This window comes from Taeniopygia guttata, chromosome 3 (assembly GCF_048771995.1).
Source record: "Taeniopygia guttata chromosome 3, bTaeGut7.mat, whole genome shotgun sequence".
Classification (NCBI taxonomy): domain Eukaryota; kingdom Metazoa; phylum Chordata; class Aves; order Passeriformes; family Estrildidae; genus Taeniopygia; species Taeniopygia guttata.
In genome coordinates, this window is record NC_133027.1 from 96,122,037 (window position 1) to 96,144,919 (window position 22,883).

Here is a 22,883-nt window from a genome sequence, read left to right on the forward strand (position 1 = left end):
AGAAAGGGCTCTTTTATCCCAATCTATTCAAAACAGAAGCTTTTATTTTTATTTTTGCTTTTCTTGTCCCCCTTTGGTAAAAATAGGAAAGAGCAATTCGGAGATAGCTATCATATATTTGTCTAGCTCTGCTTGGCAGTAGCAGATGGGCTGCAAGAGGCTAGCTGAAAAAAACAAAATTGCATTTCCTAGCAGTCAAGGTCTGAAGCCTTTAAAATCATGGATAATTTGCAAACCCCTAAAATCCTGTTAGTGTTTATTGTGAAAAAAATTGCCTCAACTATTTCTCAGCTGGAGAACGTGGAGTACCTTTTTCTTGACCTGCTTCCCTGTGGAGAGTTGCCAGCTCTCCCCAGAGTGACTGGAAGAGAAAATAATTTCTGGAGAGGCTGACCAAAGTAAGCCAGATGTGCTTCCTGATTTCACTGTTGTCCCCAGGATGGTGTTGGGATGCTTTATGCTGGAGCTTCCATTTCTGCTTGTCTGTGTGCTTGTGTGTGCATGACCCACGCGTGGCGTGCAAGTGGTCACACGTGGTCCTGCCTTACAGAACAGTTTCTGTGCCAGTAGTGGGCCACTTTGCACACCCCCAAATGCTGAAAAGGATGTTGCAAAGAACAAATCTCAGCCATTTACAGAAAGTATCTTTATGGCACCTGGTACACCCAGCATCCTCTGCATGCTGCAGGTCTGATTTCAGCAACCTGGGCCAGCCCAGGTCTTCATTCAGTGTGATGTGCATAAATACATATCTCTCCTTTTGCTGTCAGCCAGTGGCAAAGTATTCTGGTGATGAGAACAGTGCTGGCACTTGGGACATAATTTATAGTATGCAAACATCTATTTTGGGTAATATTAAAAGATGAAATAAAACATATAAAGGCTGATCATTGTGGCATTGCCTTGCTTTTTGTTGCGTTTTTATGCCACGTGTTTTGTGTTTGGGTCACTAGAACACAAACCTGCATTGGCAGTTCCAGGGGACAGCGCAAAGATTAATTTCTGGGAAATGTTTCTAAGTGTTATTTGCTGTATTGCAACTTCTTTATATCACACCTGCCATTGAAAAAAAAAAATGATGTTATGATGAATGTACATTTTGAACAAGCTGCTAACCATGTAACCTGGGGATTGGAAGCAATCCCCATTTTACATTCACTTGCATGTCTTCTAGTGTTCAAAAAGAAAATTGCTTTATGTTTGGAGGTTTTATTTTTTCATATGCAAAGTGGTTCAATGAGTTACCTCATCTAGTGCACTTGCCTCGTAAAAATCCCCAGGGTTTCCTCCAACAGCTCCAACAAGTTTCTCAGTTTAATTATGAGTGCAATTAATTACCTGGCAACATGAAACACAGTAATGGCAAATTTCCTCTGAACAAGTCAGATAAGGAGGATTTCTATGGGACTCTTGCCCCTTCAGCGTGGTCCTTCCTAGAAAACCCCTACCAGATCAGGTTCTTATTCAGCACTTCTGGTTATTTTTATGACTTAAGAAGATGTTTAGCTTTCAGAATATTCTTCTTCTTCTTTCTTGCTGCTATTAAGTTGCCTTTACAGTTAGGGACTAGAGGAATTTTTGGATTATCATTTCCTTCCACTTCGCTCTACTGTTTCCCGAGTCTCCAATGAGTGATACAAATGAAGTGGTCCCCGTGCCTGCTCAGACAGGGAGCTCTGTGTTGGCTCTCACTGGAGACACTGGTGGGTACAGAGTTGGGAATCTGAGTGGCAGGCATCCCACCCTTACAGAGCTTTTGCTTCCATCCAAGACGCTAGGAAAACTGGCACAAACCTAACACATGAAAGCACAAACACGGAGGAACAGTGCACTTATCCAGCACAGGACTGGATTGTCCTATTCACCTTGGTAAAAGAATGAAGAAAAAGGCTGTGGAGCTTTGATGGTAAGATGCTGGATAGAAGAACATCTCTCACATTTATGGTGCTGATTCTTGGAACACGGAGATCCTGCAAGTAAGCATGGCAGCTCTAAGACCCCCTGCTACTTTTACCTCATCTGATGCTGGATTGAAGAAAGAGCTGCTTCAGAAACTCAGATTCTAGGTTTTTTCCACACACTGTTGTCAATCCTGCCAGGTCTCCCAGTCCCAATCAAGCTTAGTCTATATTGGCAGAGGATAATGTCACTTCCAGGATATGCTAAGGTCCTGATAGTATCCAAATAAAAGCTGTTACAGGGAAGACTGGACTATAGCTCTTGCTGTCTGTGTGCCATCTGCATCTCTCAGGACTAAGGCCTCTTCCCATTCCCAGTGGAACAATTAATATCACGTTGAGAACTTGATTTCTGCTTCCCAGACTTTTCAGCTCCCATAAAGAATCTCAGGGACCAGCATATCCTTCCTTTGCATTACCTTGTGTCACCTGTTAGACTTCTGTTGCTGCTAAGCAGGAGAGTCCAAACCATATTTAACCAACTGCTACTTGAGTAGGAGGTGAATGTGGGTTTCTGTGGTCTTTGCTACTGAGAGGAGACAAAAGCTGTAGGGAGCCTGTTGTGCTTCCTGGTTTGCTTGAGAAGCTCCATCTGCTGGGACATGAGTTGGCTTGAAGCAGTGGATCTCAGTGCAGTCCCCTTCAAGCAGGTGTCCAGTATTAAGAGGTCTAGGAGAAGGGATTCCTCAGGCTGCCAGGAGTCCTTATGGACTGCTAGGGACAGAAGGTTTGCAGAAGCTGTGGAAGTTTGTCTCAGGGGGAAGGCAGCAGGGAGATGGAGGGGACGCAGCCTGCTGTAGCTTTAAAGGCAGTACTGTGTAGGGATCCATTTGGAAGGACGTAGTTGACTAAAGGGATCCAAAGCTTGTTTTCCTCGAGTCTTTTTATTCTTCCTTATCTAATCCCTTTAGAGCCTAAGGTCAACCCCTTTTTGTACTGCAATAACACTGTAATATATGCTTGCACTAATTCTTCTGGTATACCAAGCATGCAAGACCAATTTAAAGATTTTTTTTCAGAAGAAAAAGACTGTATTATTGTGTATATAGAAATACTGAGAGAGAATTTGAATTCTGTCTCCTGTATAAAAGCATGCATTGATTACCTGTATGTAGATCATGCTGTAAATGCTGCAGTGTACTGTAAAATCCTACACTTGAAACCACAATGAACAGGCAATGTCATCAAAAACAAATGAAACAGAAGCTGTGCAATGGATTTTGTGCCTTTTTTAAATCCATGTATGTTAATCCAGACAATCGGGAAAAAGAAAAAAAAAAGAAAAAACGAACAAACAAAAAAAAGCTTGTATACTACCAAAACCTTATTAAAGAATCAAAGGCAGCATCTTGTTGATGGCTGGGGTTTTTATTTGCTTTCTTTCTTCACTTTTCTACTTCATTTGCTCTGGGAAGGTGTCCCCTGCTCATCCTTGGGTATATGGGAGCTCTGCACAGGGAATTGAAGGAGATCTGGTAAGAACAGTGAGAGTTCCATTATTGCTTACGCGTGTGATCACTAAAAACTTGCAGTTAAGACACATCTGGGAATAGAAACAAAGTTATGTGACTGTTAGAGATGTGTTTTATGTACTTTGGGAAGGCCACACTGTGATTTCAATTCAAGGCATATGAAGGCTCTGGTACCTGTGGAAAGGATGGTGGAAATTCCCCTCATGCAGGAGAATCACAAGACTCCAGCTGCTCAAAGGTAGAGAGCAGCTTGTGCAGGCAGGTGATGGTCTGGAGGAAAAAGCCTAGATAAGCCCAACTGCAGTGGTGTCTCCACCCCTCCTGGCCCCTTTTGCCATAAATTACAATGAGACCCATGCCCACTGAATCCCCATTCTGTGTGAATAAGGTCAGCTGGGTGTATGGGACAGTGTTGTTGGAACAATCTCAGTTCACTCACTAACAATTCTGATACAATCATGTGCACTTACATCATTCCCATGATTTTCCTTTCCTCAGTAGTCCATAAAGAGGTCAAGCAATAATGAAAAGAAAACATGGTCAAGGAGGGGAGTTATGAAAAGCATGTCCTTCAATTCTAGGGCAGTCAGCCAAGTATGAGCAGGCCTTGTGGCAGTGTCACCATCTCGACAATGTTTGGAACTGCAGCAGCTGAAGTTGCAGTATTAGCAAAGAACTGTTGACAATCCATGATGACATACAACTATTGGTTTGTTTACTGGCCACACTGGCAAGTGATGCCTCTTTTTTCCAAATCTGTCACAAGTGCTATGTTGGTAGGGGGCATTCCTTTACATTCATGAACTCAGAAGAGGGCAGTGGTATTGATGTTTTTATAAGGCTGATAAGTTTTGCAGACCCTGAACAGTCCCACATTCTTTCAGATTTTATTTCTATCTCTGGCAACCCAGTTGCCTTCTGTTGTGAAACTCCACAGAGTTCCACCTGGGAGCTTCTAGGTTTGACCATAAAGTAGGTAGAGTTCTAAAATATTTGTTTGGGCAGCACTCACAAGCACTTCAGCCTTAGTCAATAATCTAAGTTTTATTAAGAGAGTGTTAAAGAGATGAAACGTGCAGACTTTGTGGGAAGCACATGCTCAGACATATGTAATGCCACAGGCATTCCTGGACAAGTGACCAACAAGTCAAGAGAGAGCCAGGAGTGGAGATCTGAGGTCAAACAGGCAGGAAAATGTGGCTGTCTGAGCTCATGGCATAGTTCCTGCTCACAGGAGAGTGAACCTGACAGAGGGCTGCCAGGATGACCAAGAACTAGAAACATCTGATATGAGGAGAGGCTCAGAGATCTGGGTTTGTTCTGCCTTAAAAGAAAAAAAAAACAGGATTGGTTGTGGCCTCCTTTTTCTTCCTTGAACTGCCTGGTGGAGGGAGATTCCATACTCTTCTCAGAGGTGCACAATGAAAGGATGTTATGGACAAAAGTTGCATGAAAGGAAAGTTAGAATTAGATCCTAAACCCCCCACCTTTTTCGCCATGAAGAGCCTCAAACTCCAGGAGAGGGTCCCAAAGAGATTGTGAGATTTCCATCCTTGAAGTACTAAAAACTCATCTGGATGTGGCCCACTACAGGCAGCTCTAAGTTGGTCCTGCTTTGAGGGATGGTTGGAGCAGAGATCTCCAGAGATTCTTTGTGTCTTTTTTATTCTACAGTTTTAAGATACAAGCTAAGCCTCTTCACCTCTGATCTTCTGACATCTTCCCTCAGTTCCTCCCCATTAGTACACAGAGCAGAAAAGTTCTTCCCTGGCCTTTGGGGAATAGTCCCAGAGCAGCTGAGTGTGATGTAGTACAAAAGACTGTCAAGACAGGACCCAAGTTTCTCTAGTGAGGGGTTCAAACTGGGAACACCTTGTTCAGCAGAGTTTCTTGTAGCTGGATATTTGAGTTCTTTGGACTTTCTCCGCCGTGCATTTACAAGTGGCAAGGCAGCGACTGTCTCTTGCTGCTTCAAGGAGTGTGTTCTGGCAGTTCTAGGGCACTGCATGCAGCAGCTGAAGCAGTCCAAGTCTCCCAAAGGTAGGCAGAAGCAAAGCAGTCACTGTTGTGCTCAGAGTGCAGTGTCCATGCAGGGAAGTAGAACATACACGGAGAAATTGAAATGACAGACAGAAACGCAATCCATTTTCTAAATACTGCAAGGAATTTATAGAGGTAGAAGTACATGGGGGTTAGAAAGTTATCTACAGCATGACTTAGTGGTAGCAGAGGGACACCAGAGTGCAAGAAATCAAGAACTACTATTTTTCTTACAGCAACATCCTGCTGTCCAGCTCCATGTCATACATTATTGCTTAGTGTAACCTCATTCAGAAAAACTTTTGATGTCTTGCAAGGGAAAAGCTATTGAGGAGAGAGGGTTTGCTGGAGACAACGCCGCTGGTGGGGCAGACTGCAGGGCACAGAAACCATATCTCTGGCCTATACAGGATGTCCTCTGCATGGCTGGATTCAGCTCACCTTGACCACAAAGCAGAAGAGATGACACAAGCCAAGGGCTGGGAAGAGATCTGAAGATCTACACAGGTGCATATTTCACTATGCAAAGAAAAACAGCGATTGTCCATCTGCATAATCAAACACAGCATCTAGAAAATGGCATGAAGTGGAGCAGCAAAGGAGCTCTTGTTGGGTTTGTGGAACTCTTTCCAATGGGGGGCTCAGCACAAGGCAAGATGTTGGTCAGGTCCCATTCCCATGGGGGAGGTGCATCTGTTTGTTTAGGATTCTAGGAATAGCACTGTGGATGTATTTCTTGGGAAAAACAAACCCAGCCAACATGCACCATCCAATCCTAGGCTGTTGAATGAGCTAATTTCCAATAAATGCCTGAGGGAAGAAGCCATGTGAGTAATTTCCTTTGCAAAGGAAAGGAAATTACTCTTACCAATCCAAGTTCCACATCTGCCATCTGATACAAAAGGCAGAGTGGGTCAGTGAAAGCCCAAACCAGACTAATACAGGGCCATCTTCAGGGCCAGGCTTCAGCTTTAATGAAAGAAGAGAAGCAGTTTTGGATTCCAGAGGTATTGCCAAAACCAGCCTGTGTTTTAATTTATAAGACATAAAAAGAAATATTAACTAGATAACGACTTACCACCACGCAGAACAGCTTGATGCTGCCCACCAACCTATTTGAAATGTCTCTGTTGTACAGAAGCATAAAAATAGTACATTTCAGGCGCAGCACATGGAGATTTTCAGCACCATTTTTAATTGTTCCATTGGACTGAAAAGCCACTGAGGGCTTTTTCTCCCAGGAGACAAAAAGATCCATTCCCACGGCCAAGTGAATGTGGTAGATGTTAGCAGCTCTGGAGCTCACATGGTTAAGTGGTTAAGCATGTTTCGTTGTGTAGCCTAAATATCCTCTGGCACTGTCAAATGCCACTGGAAACGCAGATGTTTGGAGCCCTGCTGTTCATGATTAGGACTTTTCAAGGGTAGCATGTGATGCATTATTGACCAGTTGATTTTATGGAGAGGTTACAGTTTGCAAGCCCTAACAGAAGTGTGCTGTAAATTATTTGGTTTAAAATCAATTCTGCAGAGTGGTGCTGATGTGATTTTCATTTGCAACTGATTGTTAATTAGGCCATGCTTGACAGGCATTTCCTATTTATTTTGGCCTTGTTTGGTCAAGTGTGTGCATGTGTGTGTGAGCTACTGTTTTTCTGTAGGATCGTCTGCAGTCATTTCACAGCCTGTTACTGCCACAGGCTGCTGGAGAAACAGTGCCCCCACCTCCTGTCCTGTCTGCCCTTCACTTCTGGTTGGACACCCCAGGGTCTGATAATGACACTTTATGTGCCAGCTTTCATGACTTGCTGATGATTTTAGTGGAAGCAGAAGCCTGTAGGAGACAGAATGAGGCGTTGCTACAGGGATGTGGGAGCAGAAGGGGGGATGGATGGTACACCAGGGGAACGCAGTAGCACTACAAGTGTTACTGCCCCAGGGACAATGGTGGATGGTAATGGAAAGTGATCAGGAAATTTATCTAGCCCAGAGGTGCTCCTTCAGTTCACTGTTGTCTCGTCATAAAAGTGGTACCAGTAAGGAAGGAGTGACTCTGTAAATACATAAATTCTGAAATAAATACACAAACACTGAAGAAGATTGGGAAATGTGAAAGAATCCTGAGGAATTGCTTGAAAATGGTTCTTTTATGTCAAGGTTAAAGACTGCTAACAAAGGAACTTCTTCTGCATGTTTTGTTTCCTTCATTGATAAATATCTGTGAATCTCTCTAAGGTTTGTGCAAATCAAATGATGGAGTGATGACTGCTCAGGCATGTATTTTGGAAGCATGATGGATTAGATGCTTCCCATGGATTCTTCCTGCTGCTGTTGGTCCTGATGTGTTCTGTGTCAATGCTGTGTCTGAATGCTAACTCACCCTCTTCTTTTGTCACATTTGTCTTCCTGCAGGCATACATGCTGAAGTCATTTGAAATAAATGGCCTGCCCAAGGCAGTCCCTTTGAGTTTGCCTTACCAAGACTTCAGAAAAGATATGTGCAACTACTGGGAAAAGCCTAAGCTATCCCAGCGGATAAAGAAAGTTGATTTTTCAAATATTGTCTTGACTGCTCCTTGCAAACCTCTGGAACCTTATCTGGAAATGAATGGAAAAGAGGAGGAGGAGGATGAAGAAGAGGAGGAAGACTATGAGGAGGAGGAAGATGAGCAGGATGAGGGGGAGGAGGAGGAGGAGGGCAATGAGATTGACATGCATAGTGATTCCAGCAGCGACCTGAGTCAGAAGAGCACGGAGCGAAGCCAGGAGTGTGCACCGTCCACACTCCTGGCTGATGACCAGAAGGGGTCCAAGGGTCGAGCATCCACTGCTGATGGGGACCTGGAGCTGGAGGAAGGCTCAAAAACATTAGTGCTGTTTTCACCAGGTGATCTGAAAAAGTCTCCAGTGGCTGCAGACTTACCTCCAGAAGTTGATCTGGGCACTCTTGCTGCACTGACACCTCAGAGTGAGCGGCCGCAGCCCATGGGGAGCCAGCTGGATGTGTCTGAGCCAGGGACCCTGTCCTCAGTCCTCAAATCAGAACCAAAGCCTCCCGTGGCAGTGGCTACAGCTTCTTCCCCATTCACCAAAGTTGAGCGCACGTTTGTTCACATTGCTGAGAAGACACACCTAAACGTGATGTCTTCCAGTGGGCAGCTGATGCGGCATGAGGAGTACTGCCCCCCGGGGCAGTTCGAGGAGGTCATCATCGAGGAGGAGCTGGAGGACAACCTGGTGCTGGTGGAGAATGGAAGCATTCATTCCGGGCTGGAAGGGGCAGAGACGGAGAGCTGCGCGCTTTCGGCCAACCATGTCGAAACCACCTCAGAGACTGTGGGGGAGCAGCCGGCCCTTCCCAACGGCATGCCAAAGCTTCCCGAGGACAAGCCGGAGCTCTCCAGCAAAGCGGTGCTCTCGCTGGATTTGGAAGAGCCCGACAAGGTGGCTACAAGGGAGCCTGGCCTCGAGAAGGGAGCATCAGCGACAGAACACCTGAAGCGAGCAGAGACCCTCCTCGAGACGCCACAGCAGGGCCCCAGGAGGCCGCTGGGCTCCCGGTATAGAAGTCGGATACCCATTTTGTTCTCTGAGGAGGACACTGGCTCAGACCTTTCAACTTCACTCTCAGCCAAAGAAAGGCTTTATAAGAGGGCAAAGCAACCCGACCTGGCTCGCCTGGTGATGGAGAAGAGACAGAGCCGCCTCCTCCGGCTGGCCTCAGGTGCCTCCTCCTCGGCCTCCTCCAGCGACGAGCGGCGGCGAGCCTCCGAAACCCTGTCAGCCACTGGTTCTGAGGAGGACACCCACGACTCTGATGACTCCATCCCACGGAAGGGAGAGAAGAGGGCTGTGCTGCTGGGGAGAGAAGAGAGAGCCATAAGCACAAAGAGCAGAATTCCTCGTCCCATCGTGCCGGTGAAAACACCACTGGAGGTGACGAGGTCGGAGAGCTCCGTGGCCACTGCAATGGCAGGGCTGTGCAGCTCCCCACAGGATGCAGCTGCTGCCTGCAGGTAAGACCAAAATGTTGAGAAATGCAAACAGCTTGGCTTGTTGAGGAGACACAGCCAGGGCTTTGCTCACCTCCCATGACTTCATCCTTTACTCGGCTTGAATGCATAGCCCATCCTTGTTTCCTACAGTCATTTCAGCCCACAGGTGTGTGAAGTACTCACCTCTCTGTCTTCTTTTTTTGAAGCCTCTCTTTGCTTCCCCTGGCTTTGAGACATTTCCTTTTACAAGCCTTTTCACTTGGTCTGATGATAGCAAATGCCCCCAGTGTTGAGCTCTCAGTTTTGCAGCACAGCCATGACTCTGCAGGGAGATCTGGCCTTCTGCCTGACTATTGTGATTAGAGCTGTAAGGGCAGTGAGGCTGCCAGCTGGGAGTGCCTCAGTTCCATCACAGTTATCATCAGAGGCCAACTGGTGCAATCCAACTCATGTCCACATTCCCAAATTGTATCTCCTGCCTTGGAAGAGGTTGCTGCATCCATTCTGCATGTTAAGAAAAGTCCCAGATACCATGCCTGCGTGTTGACTCAGAGAGTGCTGGAGGATCAAGGCAAACACTTAGCGGTTAACTGCATTGAGTTACAGGATAGTGTTCAAACTGGTGCCCCATTTGTTTCACAGTGTAGGTTTTGCCATCCTGATGCTGGAGACTCCTTGCAATTGCCTGGCAACATTCATGCCAATCCTGCCAGGAGCCCAAGAGTCCCTTGCAAAATTCCCTTCATTCTCCCTCTTTTCTTCCTCTGCAGGCTTCAGACACAGAGACCAGCTGGAAGTGTCCCATATGAAGGCCGAACAACACAGGTACAAAGTCAGCTTCCTTCATCACCAAGTTCCACTTCTCTTCCTCCACGGAGCAGCTCGCAGAGGTCCAGTGGTGCATCCCCTCGGAGCCCCGTCCTTCCTTCCAGGAACCCCAGTACTTCCCCCAGAAGCCAGCTGCTGCCTCGGAGGGAAAGTCCGTCTCCCTGCCGACAGCATAAACCAGGGACTGCTCCTCAGCGAGTTCCTCCTTCCCCCCGACCTCAGCCCTCAGCTCAGGCCCCGGGGCCTACAGGAGATTCCCTGCCATCTCCTGGCGTGGCCAAAAAACGACAAAGAGGAAAAGTCCAGACTCAAAGTCCAGCAACCAAAGGAAAGCAGGTGTCCCTGGAAAGTAAGGCAGCTGCCAGATAATGACCTTCTTCTGCGAGCCCAGAAGACTGGGTAACTTCTGCATATAGTATACACTTGAGAAGCTGCAGCACAGCCTTCCATGCTGGACCCACGAGTGTATAGCAGTAGCTGTACTTGAATGCTTCACTCACTCTCACCCCACACTGCAATCAGCTCCCATGGGCCTGGCAGCCCCCGAGCCACGGAGCCTTTTCAAGGGAGACACCCAGCCCGCAGCTCACGCTTGCTAACGCACAGCACCAAACCGTGACCCAGGCAGCCTGCCCAGTGCCTGACCTGCCTCCCTCCCCAGGGATTCCCCTCTCTGTTAGCAATACCAGTCCTCAACACCGACTCCAGCTGTGAAAACAGGAGCAGAGGTGACAAGAGCAAGGTGACAAGGCCTGCTAAAGAGGAAGGCTCCTGTCCTTCAGGCAGCTCCTTTATTTCTCCTTGCTGGGAAAACACCAGTCTTGGTCTCCACTATCTCCCTGAGTGTTGGCTCACCTCCCACCATCTGTGTTAGCAAGGGATTGCCACTAGCTTATTCAAGAGGGATGAATGCATCTTTGTGTGCTGAGATAAGAGAAGGGGTAAGGAGGAGAGGGCTCTTCTCTCCTTGCCAGAGATGCCTCTACAGGTGGGAATTAGGAAACAGGCAGGTCTTGCTGGATGCTCCTACCTGCTCCGGTATGTCCCACAGAGCAGGCTGTCTGGCATTGCTTCTCAGGCACTGCTGCTGTTTCAGAGATGCCTGTGTGGTGGGTACTTGTGTGGAATTAGGGGTGTGTTGGCAGCTTGCTGGGAAATCAAGAGCTCTTGCTAGTTAATGTAGAAGGGAGCACACTGCAGCCACATCTGTCACAAATACCAAACTGTGATCTGTGGACATCACATCCCCCAGCAAGGGTGGTTCCTCTCAGCCTGGGCTTGGTTGGTGCCACAGACCTGTAGTCCACCAAACACAGCTCCATGGTGAAGATGTGAATAGTCACTGGATGCCTTTAGCCTGGGTGCCCCTTGCACCTGAATTCCTTGTGTTTTATTGTCATGCTCTTGGTGTTTGTGAATTTTGGCACTGTGGTTGAAAGTTTCCCTACACAGCAGGATGGGAAATTGTTATCCTGTAGTATACCCAAAACCTGCTGCTTTGCAATGAGAGGTTTGCTGGCATGCCATGGCCATGTGCATTTCTATCTGAGGGGACAGTGGGTTGAGTGGCAGAGGTGGGGGTTATGTCTTTTCCTTGGTGCTCACCTTTGCCACATGTTGAGGATGAATAATGTGAACATAAGAGCAAGGCTGTTCTCTTCAAGTAATATTATCTGAGCATAAGCTTAACACTCAGCTAGAGCTAAATCAACCAACTGTTTAGCCCCCAGACTAATTAGGAAGGCGTGAAAGTGAAAGCAAGAAGGACTGGTACCTGTCTGATCTTGATGAGATCTTGAAGTAGACAAAATTCTCCCCACACCTCACAGTAGAAAACACTCCAGACCCAAATAATTTGTGCTTCACACCACTGTCATGCCTAAAAGAGGCTTTGCATGAGGCAGAACAAAAATACAGCTGCTCTATACACCTATTCCTGCAGTTGCAACTACCTGCAAATATTTACTATTTGCAGACAACAAAGCTTGTTAGAGGAATCTGAACAGTAATGACCTTGATTCATTTGAACATGAATGCAAACAGTCACACTGATGGCCATCGAGTTCAAGGACTCCTGAAGCTTCTCATATCTACAGAAGTCCTGGGAAGGAATATGAGACCTGTGACAGGGTGTCTGGGAGAAAAGGGTACTCCTTGCACACCTGAACAGGGAAATGTGTAGAAACAGGAGACAGGAATTGCCTCTTCATATGACAGTCTCAGCGTTGCCAACACTAAGAATTTATTTCACCTAGCTCAAAGTGTTTTCCATTGATGTGGCTCACCCTGGTTGAGTAAGCAGCACAGCTTAGCCTGAAAACATGCCCTCATTTTTGCAGAACAGCATTGGGAACTCAGAGCGAACCCAGGCTGTGGTCTGATGGACTGAGCTGATGTTGCCATCAGAAGTAACATCCCTCCAAGTTCCAGATGTTTCTTTGCAGTTCCACCACATTTACAGTGCAGCAGCTATTTGATAAAGTGGCTGGAAATGCTGATCCAGCACAATGTGAACTGCTCTGATTTGCCAGTTTATTTTTCATCTGGTTCATTTCATCACTCTGGTTCACCATTTGGTCACACAACAGAAGAAGGACACACAGAGACTGTGATCACTTCTTCTGGTGGCACTATAACTTTCTCTGAGTTTGAAGTGTAGGTCAGAATAGAACCTAAGCATGCACTGCAGGTTTAGAAACTAGAAAACAGAATAAACTCAAAGACAGATTCTTTCCAGAAATATAAATCACAATGGGACTCCATTAATTTAGGAGGTCTATTAATTTTAGAGTGCTCAGATGGTAAGACTTGGTTGTGAAGCCTTTACCAAATGGTCCATCTGGGTCTTAATGCACATACCAAAAATTACATTGAAAGAGCTTTGAAAGAGGACTACAGGACTATTAACAAGGTTATCAAACCTGCCTCATCGTGGGAAGCCAATAAAGCACAATCAGTGTATTTGTTCAGGAAAAAGTTTAAAGGACAGTTTTCTCTGAACCTATGTCAGGAAGGAAGCTCCAGGGCAGAGACAAGGCTGGGCTGGACAGGGCCCTGAGCATCCTGGTCTAGTGGAAGGTGTCCCTGCCCATGGCAGGGGGGCTGAAACTGGGTGATCTTTAAGGTCCCTTCCAATCCAAACCATTCTATGGTTCTGTGGTTCTGTGGTCTTCCTCTGGCACGTGAAAGCAGGAAAGTCAGAACAGCAAAGAATAACAGATGAAGAAATTGAGCAGGCTTTTAATTGTGAAGCAACCATCCAGTGAAGTCTTTCACAGGACTATGGGGACTTTCTTATTAAAAGGTTTCTGTGAAACTAAGCTGTCTTCTAAGAGGTCTATCTACCATGACCCAACCACAAGAAGCAAGCAGGATTCTGGTGACACCAAGGTATCATCTCTGTCTGTGGTGCAGTAGATTCCTGGTCCCACTGGGATACCTGCCAAAGCTGGTATATACTGGAGAGCCACCTGGCAGGTCCCACAGTTTTCAGAAAGCAAGGGAAAGATGGCCAGCACAGAAAATAAAAGCTGTTCACATTGTTGTTTGACAAGGCTGTGCTGAAGGTGCAGCTGGGTCCAAAGAGATCTGAGACCAGCGTGAGTCATCTCTCCTCGTGGTTGTGCTACCAGGCTCCCTGCTCCTGCACAGCCCTGCTTCCCAGCTGTCCTTGGCACGAAGGGCAGCAGGAAAGTGCATCGACAGCAGGGTATGCCCCAGGCCATGTCCTCCTGGATGGAGGTGCTCCTGTCTGAGGGAGCACTACACACAGAATTTCCTCTGGGTCCTTTCTTCTTCTGCTGCCCTGCAGGAAAGTTGAAAGGGCACCTGCCATAGCTGGAGCAGACAGAGGAGAACATGTCTGGGGACAAGAGGAGATGAGGCCTCTGATGTTAGGGAGAAGTCAGGTGGTTGAGGAGTGCCAGAGGATCTATTCTGGCATCACAGGACACGGTGGGCTGTCACATCCCAGACAGGTGGGAGAGGCAAGACCCTGTTCTCTGCTATGAGTCTCCTGCGGGTTCTGTCAAGCCTTGAGGGCACACGGGGCTGCTCAAGCACTGCTGGGGGTGTGTGGCTGTGTCCTTGCAGGTGATTTTGCCCGTGTGTGTTTTGAGGGAACTCCTGGGACAGGCCACCACTGTTCTTTCATCTGTGCGTTCATCTGCATGGGTAGGGAGTGACACCTTCATCTGTGTTGGGACTGCAAGAGTCTTTGGGACAGCCTGGTGTCGTGCTGAGTCCTCACTCTGCAGGGACCTTTCCCACCAGCTGAGATGACACCCTGGCTGGTGAAAAGGAGCCAGTGGCTGCTGGCTGGCCAGGAGCTGCCTGCCAAGAAGCATGGATACAGGGGGGATGTGCCACGTGGGGAATCTGAAAGGCAGTTCTCAGCGCTAAGCAGTGTGGCAATGGATTATATGAGCAGAGGGAGAAAAAGGACACATGGCACCAGTCAGACTGATACTGTGGAGAGGTTCAAACACACGGATGGATGGAGCTGCTTAACTGATTTGTCTGGTTGGCAGCACAGGCACTTCCGTTTGCCTTGGTGCAAAAGGTGTTTTGGTAGCAAATATCTCTGGGTCAGTTGTGCTTGGAATCAGTGAGAGGCAGGAGACTTTGCTTGCCCTTTTTTAAGTAAAGAATATTATAATATATATATATTATTATAACAATATAAGTAGTGACCATTATATTTAGTGACTAAAGGTTAAAAAGGATCCTGCTACCTTCAGAGAATTCTCATCTGTGACTTCAGATGTGTGCAGGGCTGACTGCTGTGTGCAATTAGTGTGGATGAGGGAACACTCTACCAAAGTGCATGTCAGCTGTGAGGCTCCACCTGCTTGAGCATGAACCAGGGCTGAAACACACCAGCCTGGGTGGCTGACAGCTGTCCTGCTTGCCACCAGACCTGCAACAGTTGCTGGACTGACACACAGATCTGTGGGGCGTGGATCAGGATATGGAGCATCGTTGTTCACTTGGCTGCTCCTGGCTAACACAAGCACTGAGAGTTTGGTGGTGAAACATTTTGATCCAAAGCAAGTTGTGTTGGGGCAAGAAAATCTTTCACATTTTTCCTTTCCAACACAGAGATGTTTTCTTAATGTAGATCCTCTGTAAGAAGACGATCACTGATAGCCTGAGCAGCTTCAGTAGCATCACAGTGGTCCCTCAGCACACTTCTTTCTTCTCTGTATAGTTCATTGGCCCACAGTTATTCCACATGCACTGACACCAGTGTCCACTAAAGGCCTTGCCCCACACATCAGTCACCTGCAGTTAAATTAAACCTGTGAACACAGTAAAAGTTCCATTGTGCACATAATGAGTTTGGTATCAAATGAGTTTCTTCTGGCTGAACTGAAATATGCCCATGCTCCAGCAGTGCTAGGCTGGTTTGACAAGTCCAGGGGGACCACCTGAGAGTTTGCAAGCACCTTTGATTCCATCTGTTTGCCAGCTGCATCTCCACATGAGGAAGAGAGCTTGGGCTGCTGTTCAGACCCTTTCCTTGTCTGGCATGTGCCTGTAACTGGGCTGCTGAGAGGATGGGAGCCCGTGGGCTCACTGTGTGCTGGCTCCCAAGGTCCTTTGCAGAACCCCCAGTGGCTGTGCTCTTCAGCAGCAGCAGCAGCAGCAGCAGCAGCAGCAGCAGCAGCAGCAGCAGCAGCAGCAGCAGCAGGTACTGCATTCCAGGGGGCTGGGACTATGCTGGCAGTGGCAGCAGAGCCAGCTGATGTTATGACCTCCATGAGCATTGGGGTTGGTAGTTTTGCAAGGCCAGGGAATAACTCTGCCTGCAGGCTGAGGCTGTGATCCCAAGTATAGCCAGAATCCCAGGAAATGACAGTGATTTATACACCATCACTTCATTCCTAATGTAGCTCCTCCAGCAAATCTTGTCTTCAAAGTAACTGTACGTTCCCTCCAGGTCATTCTCTTTTTGCCTGGGAGGGTTGAAGCCCTCCTGGATTCTGCAGAGCCTGAGGCAGACTTGGACATCAACCTGTGCAGGCCCTGCCCCATACAGGCCATATGCTGGGTCATAAGGAGGAATATTATCCCTTTTGTTTCTGGAGCTGCAAATGGCTGGAAAGCAGGTTTAAAGTAAACTCTGATGCCCTCTGTGCTGAAAGGAGGAAGGGAGCTACCAAAGCAAATCCAGGGCTGGGTTCCTTGTCAGGACCAAGATAATAATTTCTCCTGCTCTCAGCTGCTGAACCAGAGGGGCCTCAAGGGCGAGAGCTCTGCTTTGGTGCCGATACTGCGGGACTGGTGTCAGCACAGTGCTCCTCGGTGGCTGCTCTGCCTCTGGCTTGGCCCACATTGCCCTGCCTGGAGCGCAGGGAGCTCTGGCACAGGGAGCTCTGGCACAGGGTCCCTGGAGGAGGCTGGGGCTGATGTTTCCTCGGGAATGCACGGCACAGGCTTGGGACCATCCCTGCGGAGGGTGGGATGAGCTCTGCAGGATGTGGGGGCATCCCTGTGTGTGAAACCAGTGTTGGCAGGACTGCTGTGCTATGGGACCTGCTGCTTCTTCTCCAGACAGGAATTGGAGCTGGAAACACAGATAATTTTATATATCTCCTTTTAACACGATAGCATGTGACTCTACACTCAGACGTTGTACCTGGCGCACCGAACGTTTTCCTTCGCCTCTGGCACACTCTGGAGACAGGACTTCTGCTCCGTGGTACTGCCTGCCTGGAAATGTGACTGAATCCCAAGGCTAAATCTCTCTACATATCTTCTTTGCATTCTTTTAGGGAAGCAGCTGGAGAATGTTTACACACTGCAAACAGAATGTAGGACTCCGACTGAGGAACCACAGTCTGGTTCAACTGCATGGCAAATTTCTTGGCCATAAAATCTGGCATGCATCACAGAAGCCCTGTCTATGTACAGACCCACCTAGCATTTGTCTTAATTTCAGATCACATCTTAAAAAAAATAAACAATTATGCCCTTTCTTGTTCATATCAGACACAATTGTCATTAGATTTGTTATTAAAAGGGGATTCTGGATCATGCCATTAAAAGCCTGTCTACCTTTTCATTGGTGTCTTCTCCCGTTTATTGGTGTTGCAAGACATGTTCCTTCACCATGAACCTTGTTTACAATCACACTGCAGGCAGCAGGCTCAGCCATCCACTCCCAAAACAATACTTGTGAGAGAGAAAAGCCTGCTTTTTTAACAACAAAAAAATTTAAAAAATACTTTACAAAGTCTAGATGCCATAGTTAAGATGCCACATTTGTAGACATGTTGGACCTGCACATTAATATGTGGGAAGAGGAGCAAAAGCAAACCAGTAACTTGGCATGGTTTGACTTTTAGTACTCTCTGACCATCTGATGTTTAAGCTGAGGACAGTTTTTACAACATTCCTTTTGTTGTGCTCAAGTTACCCTGTGCCTATGGTGTGCAGACCACATCCAGGGGTGTGTAGTAACAGAATAAAAAAAAACCTTGTCCCTTGGAAAGATATTCCTGTAATGACAAATTTTATTCTTTCTCCTATAGCCAAAAGAAAATACATTTGACTCCAGTGTAGAATCCAAAATTATAAAAATAAATACTGGGACATAAAAGCTCCTAAAAGTCTATGTCAGGAAGATGCAGATGAAAATTAAAGCTGAGCATCATAAACTGGGAAATTGAGAAATGTTTCAGAACTGCATGGATCAGCTGCCAGCAGGGGGTTTGCCAGAGGGGCTTCATCACCACCCCTGGATGGCAAAATGAGAGTTTCTCTGGAAGGCAGGTTTGTCAGGAACAACGTGCTGGATTTCAGCCTCTGCCTTTGTTAAGTGAGAGGATCAGTAGAGGAGGAAACTAAACCAGGCTGCTCATGTTGGAACAGCCTCACAAAATAGGAAAAGACAGGTTTGCAGGAGGAGGCAGAATCTTTACTTGGAGCAGATTCTGCTATATCTGGAAAAGCCAAAGAGACTGTTGGGCTCAGGGGTCTTCCTTCTGCAATCACCTTGAGGTATTTCAAGACAAGAAAACCCCAGTGCAGAAAAGGCGGGCCACAGGAGTGCCTTAACAGTGCAGTGGAAGCCTGCACTGCAAGGAAATGTTTGTAATTCCCAACCTTGTGTTCATCTTCTCTCTAATGTCAGAGGGAGGCTGCCGTGGAGAAGCCATGGGGCTCTGGAGTCAGCTGGACCCAAGGACCCTTTCTTGTGCCAGTGAGAAAAAGTCCTTCAAGCCTGTAGCTTCAAGGAAGCTGTCAAAACTTCCTTGAAGTTGCAGAGAGTATCTGGAGACCATGATAAACTCATGGCATCCACACTTCATCATGTACAAAACATGTCAAAATAAAATAATGCATTGACTCCAGCTGTTTAAATTCACTAATTAATGTTTGAAACAGAGGTAGAGCCTCAGATTTAACATAAAAGGCTAAACAAGCCCAAAACCTTGTGGTGTAATGTCCATAGGCTCATAGGATAATTCAGGCTGGAAGAGACTACTAATATTACATTGGAATTTTAACCCCAAAGCATAAATGTAAATTGAAAACTGTCAATAAGCAACCAGTTTGGGACCGTGCATCCATAGGAGTAGTCACAAAAGCTGCATCCTCAAACAAGGAGTAGGCTGGAGGCAAAAAGACCATCTGGAAGGTAACACCAGATGCCCTACTCTCCTTGCCATGTATCTTGTTAATGTTGGAGGTGGAGTATTGAGTGAGTTTCTTATTGATTCAGGGGAAGCCTGAGTCAGTTCCTGTATTGCTGAAACTGCAAAATAAAAAGGATCTCCATTCAAACATAGGGCAGAAAAGTCAAAAGTGAAGTGTTGGTCACCCAAGATAGGAGCTAGGAGATGCTTAGATTAAATGAGAAACATGGTGGAACAAGATAATTAGTAGAGGAAGGTGATGAGTGAAGGAAGACAGAGAAGTTCTAACACTGAAAGTGGGGTGCTGTATGGAGAAAGCAGCTTCCCTGGACACTATGCAGCTTTTCTTTACTCCATCTGGGGAGAAACCCATTGGGAAGGGGAGGAAATTCAGGATAGAGCGGTGGAGCTGTTGGGACCTGACAAGCACATGGCCACATTGGCAGAGAAACACTGTCAAGGTGAGCACTGGGCCTTGCTTCACCCACTCAGTAATTCCCTACAAATCACTCTCACCATCTCCCCATCTGTCAGTGCAAGTGTGTGACTGTGTGTATTTTCACTCCCACATATTTACTGTCTGCACAGGCCTTCCAAAAACACTCTTCCAGCCAGTGCTAAAGCCTGCTCCAAGCTCCCCCTGCAGCATTTCCTGAGCTTTTGATGTAAAGCCCTGGCTCTTCAGAGAATCAGGGCCCCAAGGGCACTAATGGCTGTTACTGTCCTGCACCTGCCACCAAGCACCTTCTGCTTATGGCCCAGGACTTCATTTCTGCTCAGGACTGTGTCTCACATCCATCTGAGCTGTGTCAGATGTGTTCCTCCTGCCCTGGGTGCTGCATGGATCTTGCTTTGTCTTCAGCCCATCTCCTGCTCCACACCAAGCTCTCTAGAGGGACTCTGATTTTGGTTCATCCTCTCTGGGGCTCTTGATCAGCTCTGTGCCACCCCTGGCTCTGCCAGTCATGCTGAGACTCTGGGTCTGTGCCCAGCTGAGGTGGACAAGGCTGGTCCTGTAGTCTTCCCAGCTCCTGGGTCATCATTCCCTGCTCATGCTGCTCCCTGAACCAGTGGGTTTGTTTTGAGTTCCCTGGCAATGTTTTAATTCACACAGGATTATCTTGTCTAAGTGAGAGGATAATCAGATGGAATCTCACCCCTGAAAACATGTGATCCTGTCTGGACTTCCTATTCCTGCTGTGTCTTTCTTTCTCTGACTGAAGGAGGAGTTTGGATTTGCCCTTTCCTCTGTAAAATGCAGCCAAATAATTTGGGCTGAATCTCTGCCCTGCTACAGTTTCCCAATAGCACCAGTTAGAGGAAAGTTACATGAAATTAGTTCCATGAGATAGAGAAAGGGGTAAGAAGGGGCATGAGACAGGCCTGAGGGACCTGTTTGGGAAGCAGGGAGCACACGAGTACTGGATGTGGATCCATGATCACACACAGCAGAAGACATGGAAGTGGCTCATGTCCTTTCACGCTAAGGTAAGAATCAGTGCTGTATTTTTTACAGGTAAGAAAAGCAGCTTTAGCCAGACCCAGTCCACTTATAAAACAGTTGTCACTTGTGCAGTTGAGTAAAACAGCTGCACACAAGACATCTGCAAGCAATGGACAGCAGAGTCTTGTTAATGTGGCACCAAATCAGAATGGGATCATCTCCCTTTCTTCCATGACCAAACAAAGACCTTCAGGAGCCCCAGGACCTCTTTGTTGGCTGCACCTTCTCTTTCTCTGAGTGAGCTACAAAATCTGGTGTGCACACATCCTGCCAAGTCTGTTTGGACATGCTGCTGCAGCACAGTGCACCTTAGACTGACACTGCAGGAATCCTCAGCTGACAGTGCCAGCTCTGTGGCATCTCCCTGTCTAAACTGCCTTTACAAACTAGAGAAGAAAATGGAGCCTCCCTCTGTGTGTCACATCTCCCTCCTGCAGGCATCAGAGCCTGCACTGAGCCACAGTGGGAAGGGAACTCTTCTGCCCTCTAACAGCCAGTCCAGCTCAGCAGCTCTGATGGACACAGATTTTCATGGCATTTAGATGTAACTTGGAGAGAACAGAGAAAATTATCATTTAAGCACCAGCCTGCAAGCACTGATCAGATCTCCAGCTACTCTGCAGCAGCTGAGACACCTGAGGGGTGTCTCCAATTGCTAAAGGAGCAAATTAGCTCCTTTGCTTCTTGCACCATCTAGGCTATTACAGCTCCAGAGAAGGTGATAGGAAATTACTGCTAGAAACAGAAGAGCTAACACCTTAGTTACCAAGTAATTTAATAATCCACCCCTCTCAACATGTAGTTGGCATCCTGAAAAGGAGCAGAAAGAGAGATTGCAGAAGAAAGTGTTACATGTGTGAAATAAAAAGCAAACCCCTCCTTTCAGCATTATGTGTGACAGCAGCAGCAGAGGAGTCTGACTGATCTCACCAGGCATGTTCAAGCCGTTTGAGCCAGGTCTAATCAACCAAGTTGTTAACTCAGTCAAGCCAGTCACAGACCTTGCACATGTGTTGGTCATTAACTAAAGCTGGTGACTGGTTAAAGGAGCACATTTGGTTTAAAGAAATAGAGCAATGTACATTTTAAGCAATGCAGTACGAGCAGTAGAGCCCAGGAGCTGCAGAACAGTGATCTCATTTCTGATGGGGAGGCTGGATCTGTTTGCAGTTTAATTATTCAGCAGCACATCAATTAGAGTTTCTCTCCTTTGCTCTTAGAAGACTGGTGATGAAAAAAAAAATTTGTCCTTTAGTTCAACTTCAGCTTAAACTGTAACCTTAGAGGCACAGCATTGTCAGGTGTCCCTACTTCACTCCTGTGTGCTTCCTTTGTGCCTGTCCCGGGATGAGCACTGAAAGGGCTCATACCATGGCACTGGGACAGCACATTAGTGCAATATGGGTGGCCAGGTATGTTGCTGAAAAGGGAAAAGGTCTCCTAAGGTCACAGATCATGGTGTTATTCTGCTCTGTACCCTCACAGCACTTAATGTCTGGGCGACACATAGTCTGGGCCATCAGCCACAGCAAGGGCCCTGTGAAAAGCTCTTTTGGATCTGCTCATCCTTTCCTGCTGCTCTACAGCCCCTTGTCCCCAGCCCTTGGCTGCAGGGCAAGACAGTGCAGACAGGCAGTTCCTGGCAGTTAGCACCACTTCCAACATTCCCTGAGCCCAGACTCTTGCTGTGCCTGCATCCCTACACCAAACGACCCTGTTTTCATGGTGCATGGCTCATTCATGGTGAATGGCCAAACTGGAGCTGCTTTAAAGCAGAGCATGTCCCAGGGCAACAGCTTGGAGAAAGGCTGGAGATGATGCATCAGCACCTACCAATACCCAAGAGTGCAGGGCTGGTGGAGGAGGGAGGGCACAGACAGTGAGGAGAGAGGTACAGAGGGTGAAAATGCAGTGGGAGATAACTTACAGCAAGCTCTCAGCAGCTCCACTACTGCACTTCTTCAGTTTGTAGCCTTTGCAGGCTGCTGGCCCTGCTTGCTGAGTGATGCTCTGCCCGCTGAGCTTAGGACACAACCTTCTGGGATGTGTTATCCCTGGGCCCAGTCTGCCCAGAGCGCCTGTTGCAAGGGAAGCAGGCTCATGTCTTGTCTCCAGGTGTGAGGAGGGTGTGAAGGTCCTGCAGAGATCCCAGGAAGAGTCAGCCCCTTCTCCCACTGCTTTGAATGTAACTGCCCCAGTCTCATCCCCAGTCTGTGCAGTGGAGGCAGCAGCACCTGTGGCCCTGTCAGGTGTTGCACATTCACCCCTTTGGCTGTCACATCAGTCCCCAGAGCACACCAGCACGGGGCTGGACCCTGCAGATATGTCACGGCCCCCAGCATGACAGGTGCAGCCTCTCTGTGTCAGCACTGCAGCTCTCATCAACTCCTTGCCTTTGTCCTGGAAAAACACCTTTCCAGCTGGAGAAAAGGACTTTGTGAGGA

At 47.4% G+C, this 22,883-nt stretch overlaps 1 protein-coding gene across 4 annotated transcripts in view; it reads left to right on the top strand.

The window, feature by feature from the left end:
* Positions 1-17,359, top strand: part of TTBK1 (tau tubulin kinase 1) — a 103,896-nt gene extending 86,537 nt beyond the window's left edge. For all 4 annotated transcript variants that reach the window (XM_030268888.4, XM_030268889.4, XM_072927451.1 and 1 more), the window contains 2 exons: positions 7,883-9,486; positions 10,236-17,359. In XM_030268888.4, the coding sequence (XP_030124748.4) occupies positions 7,883-9,486; positions 10,236-10,662 (2,031 nt within the window). In that variant the 3' untranslated portion in view covers positions 10,663-17,359. The remainder of the gene's footprint in view (positions 1-7,882; positions 9,487-10,235) is intronic.
* Positions 17,360-22,883: the final 5,524 nt, after the last annotated feature.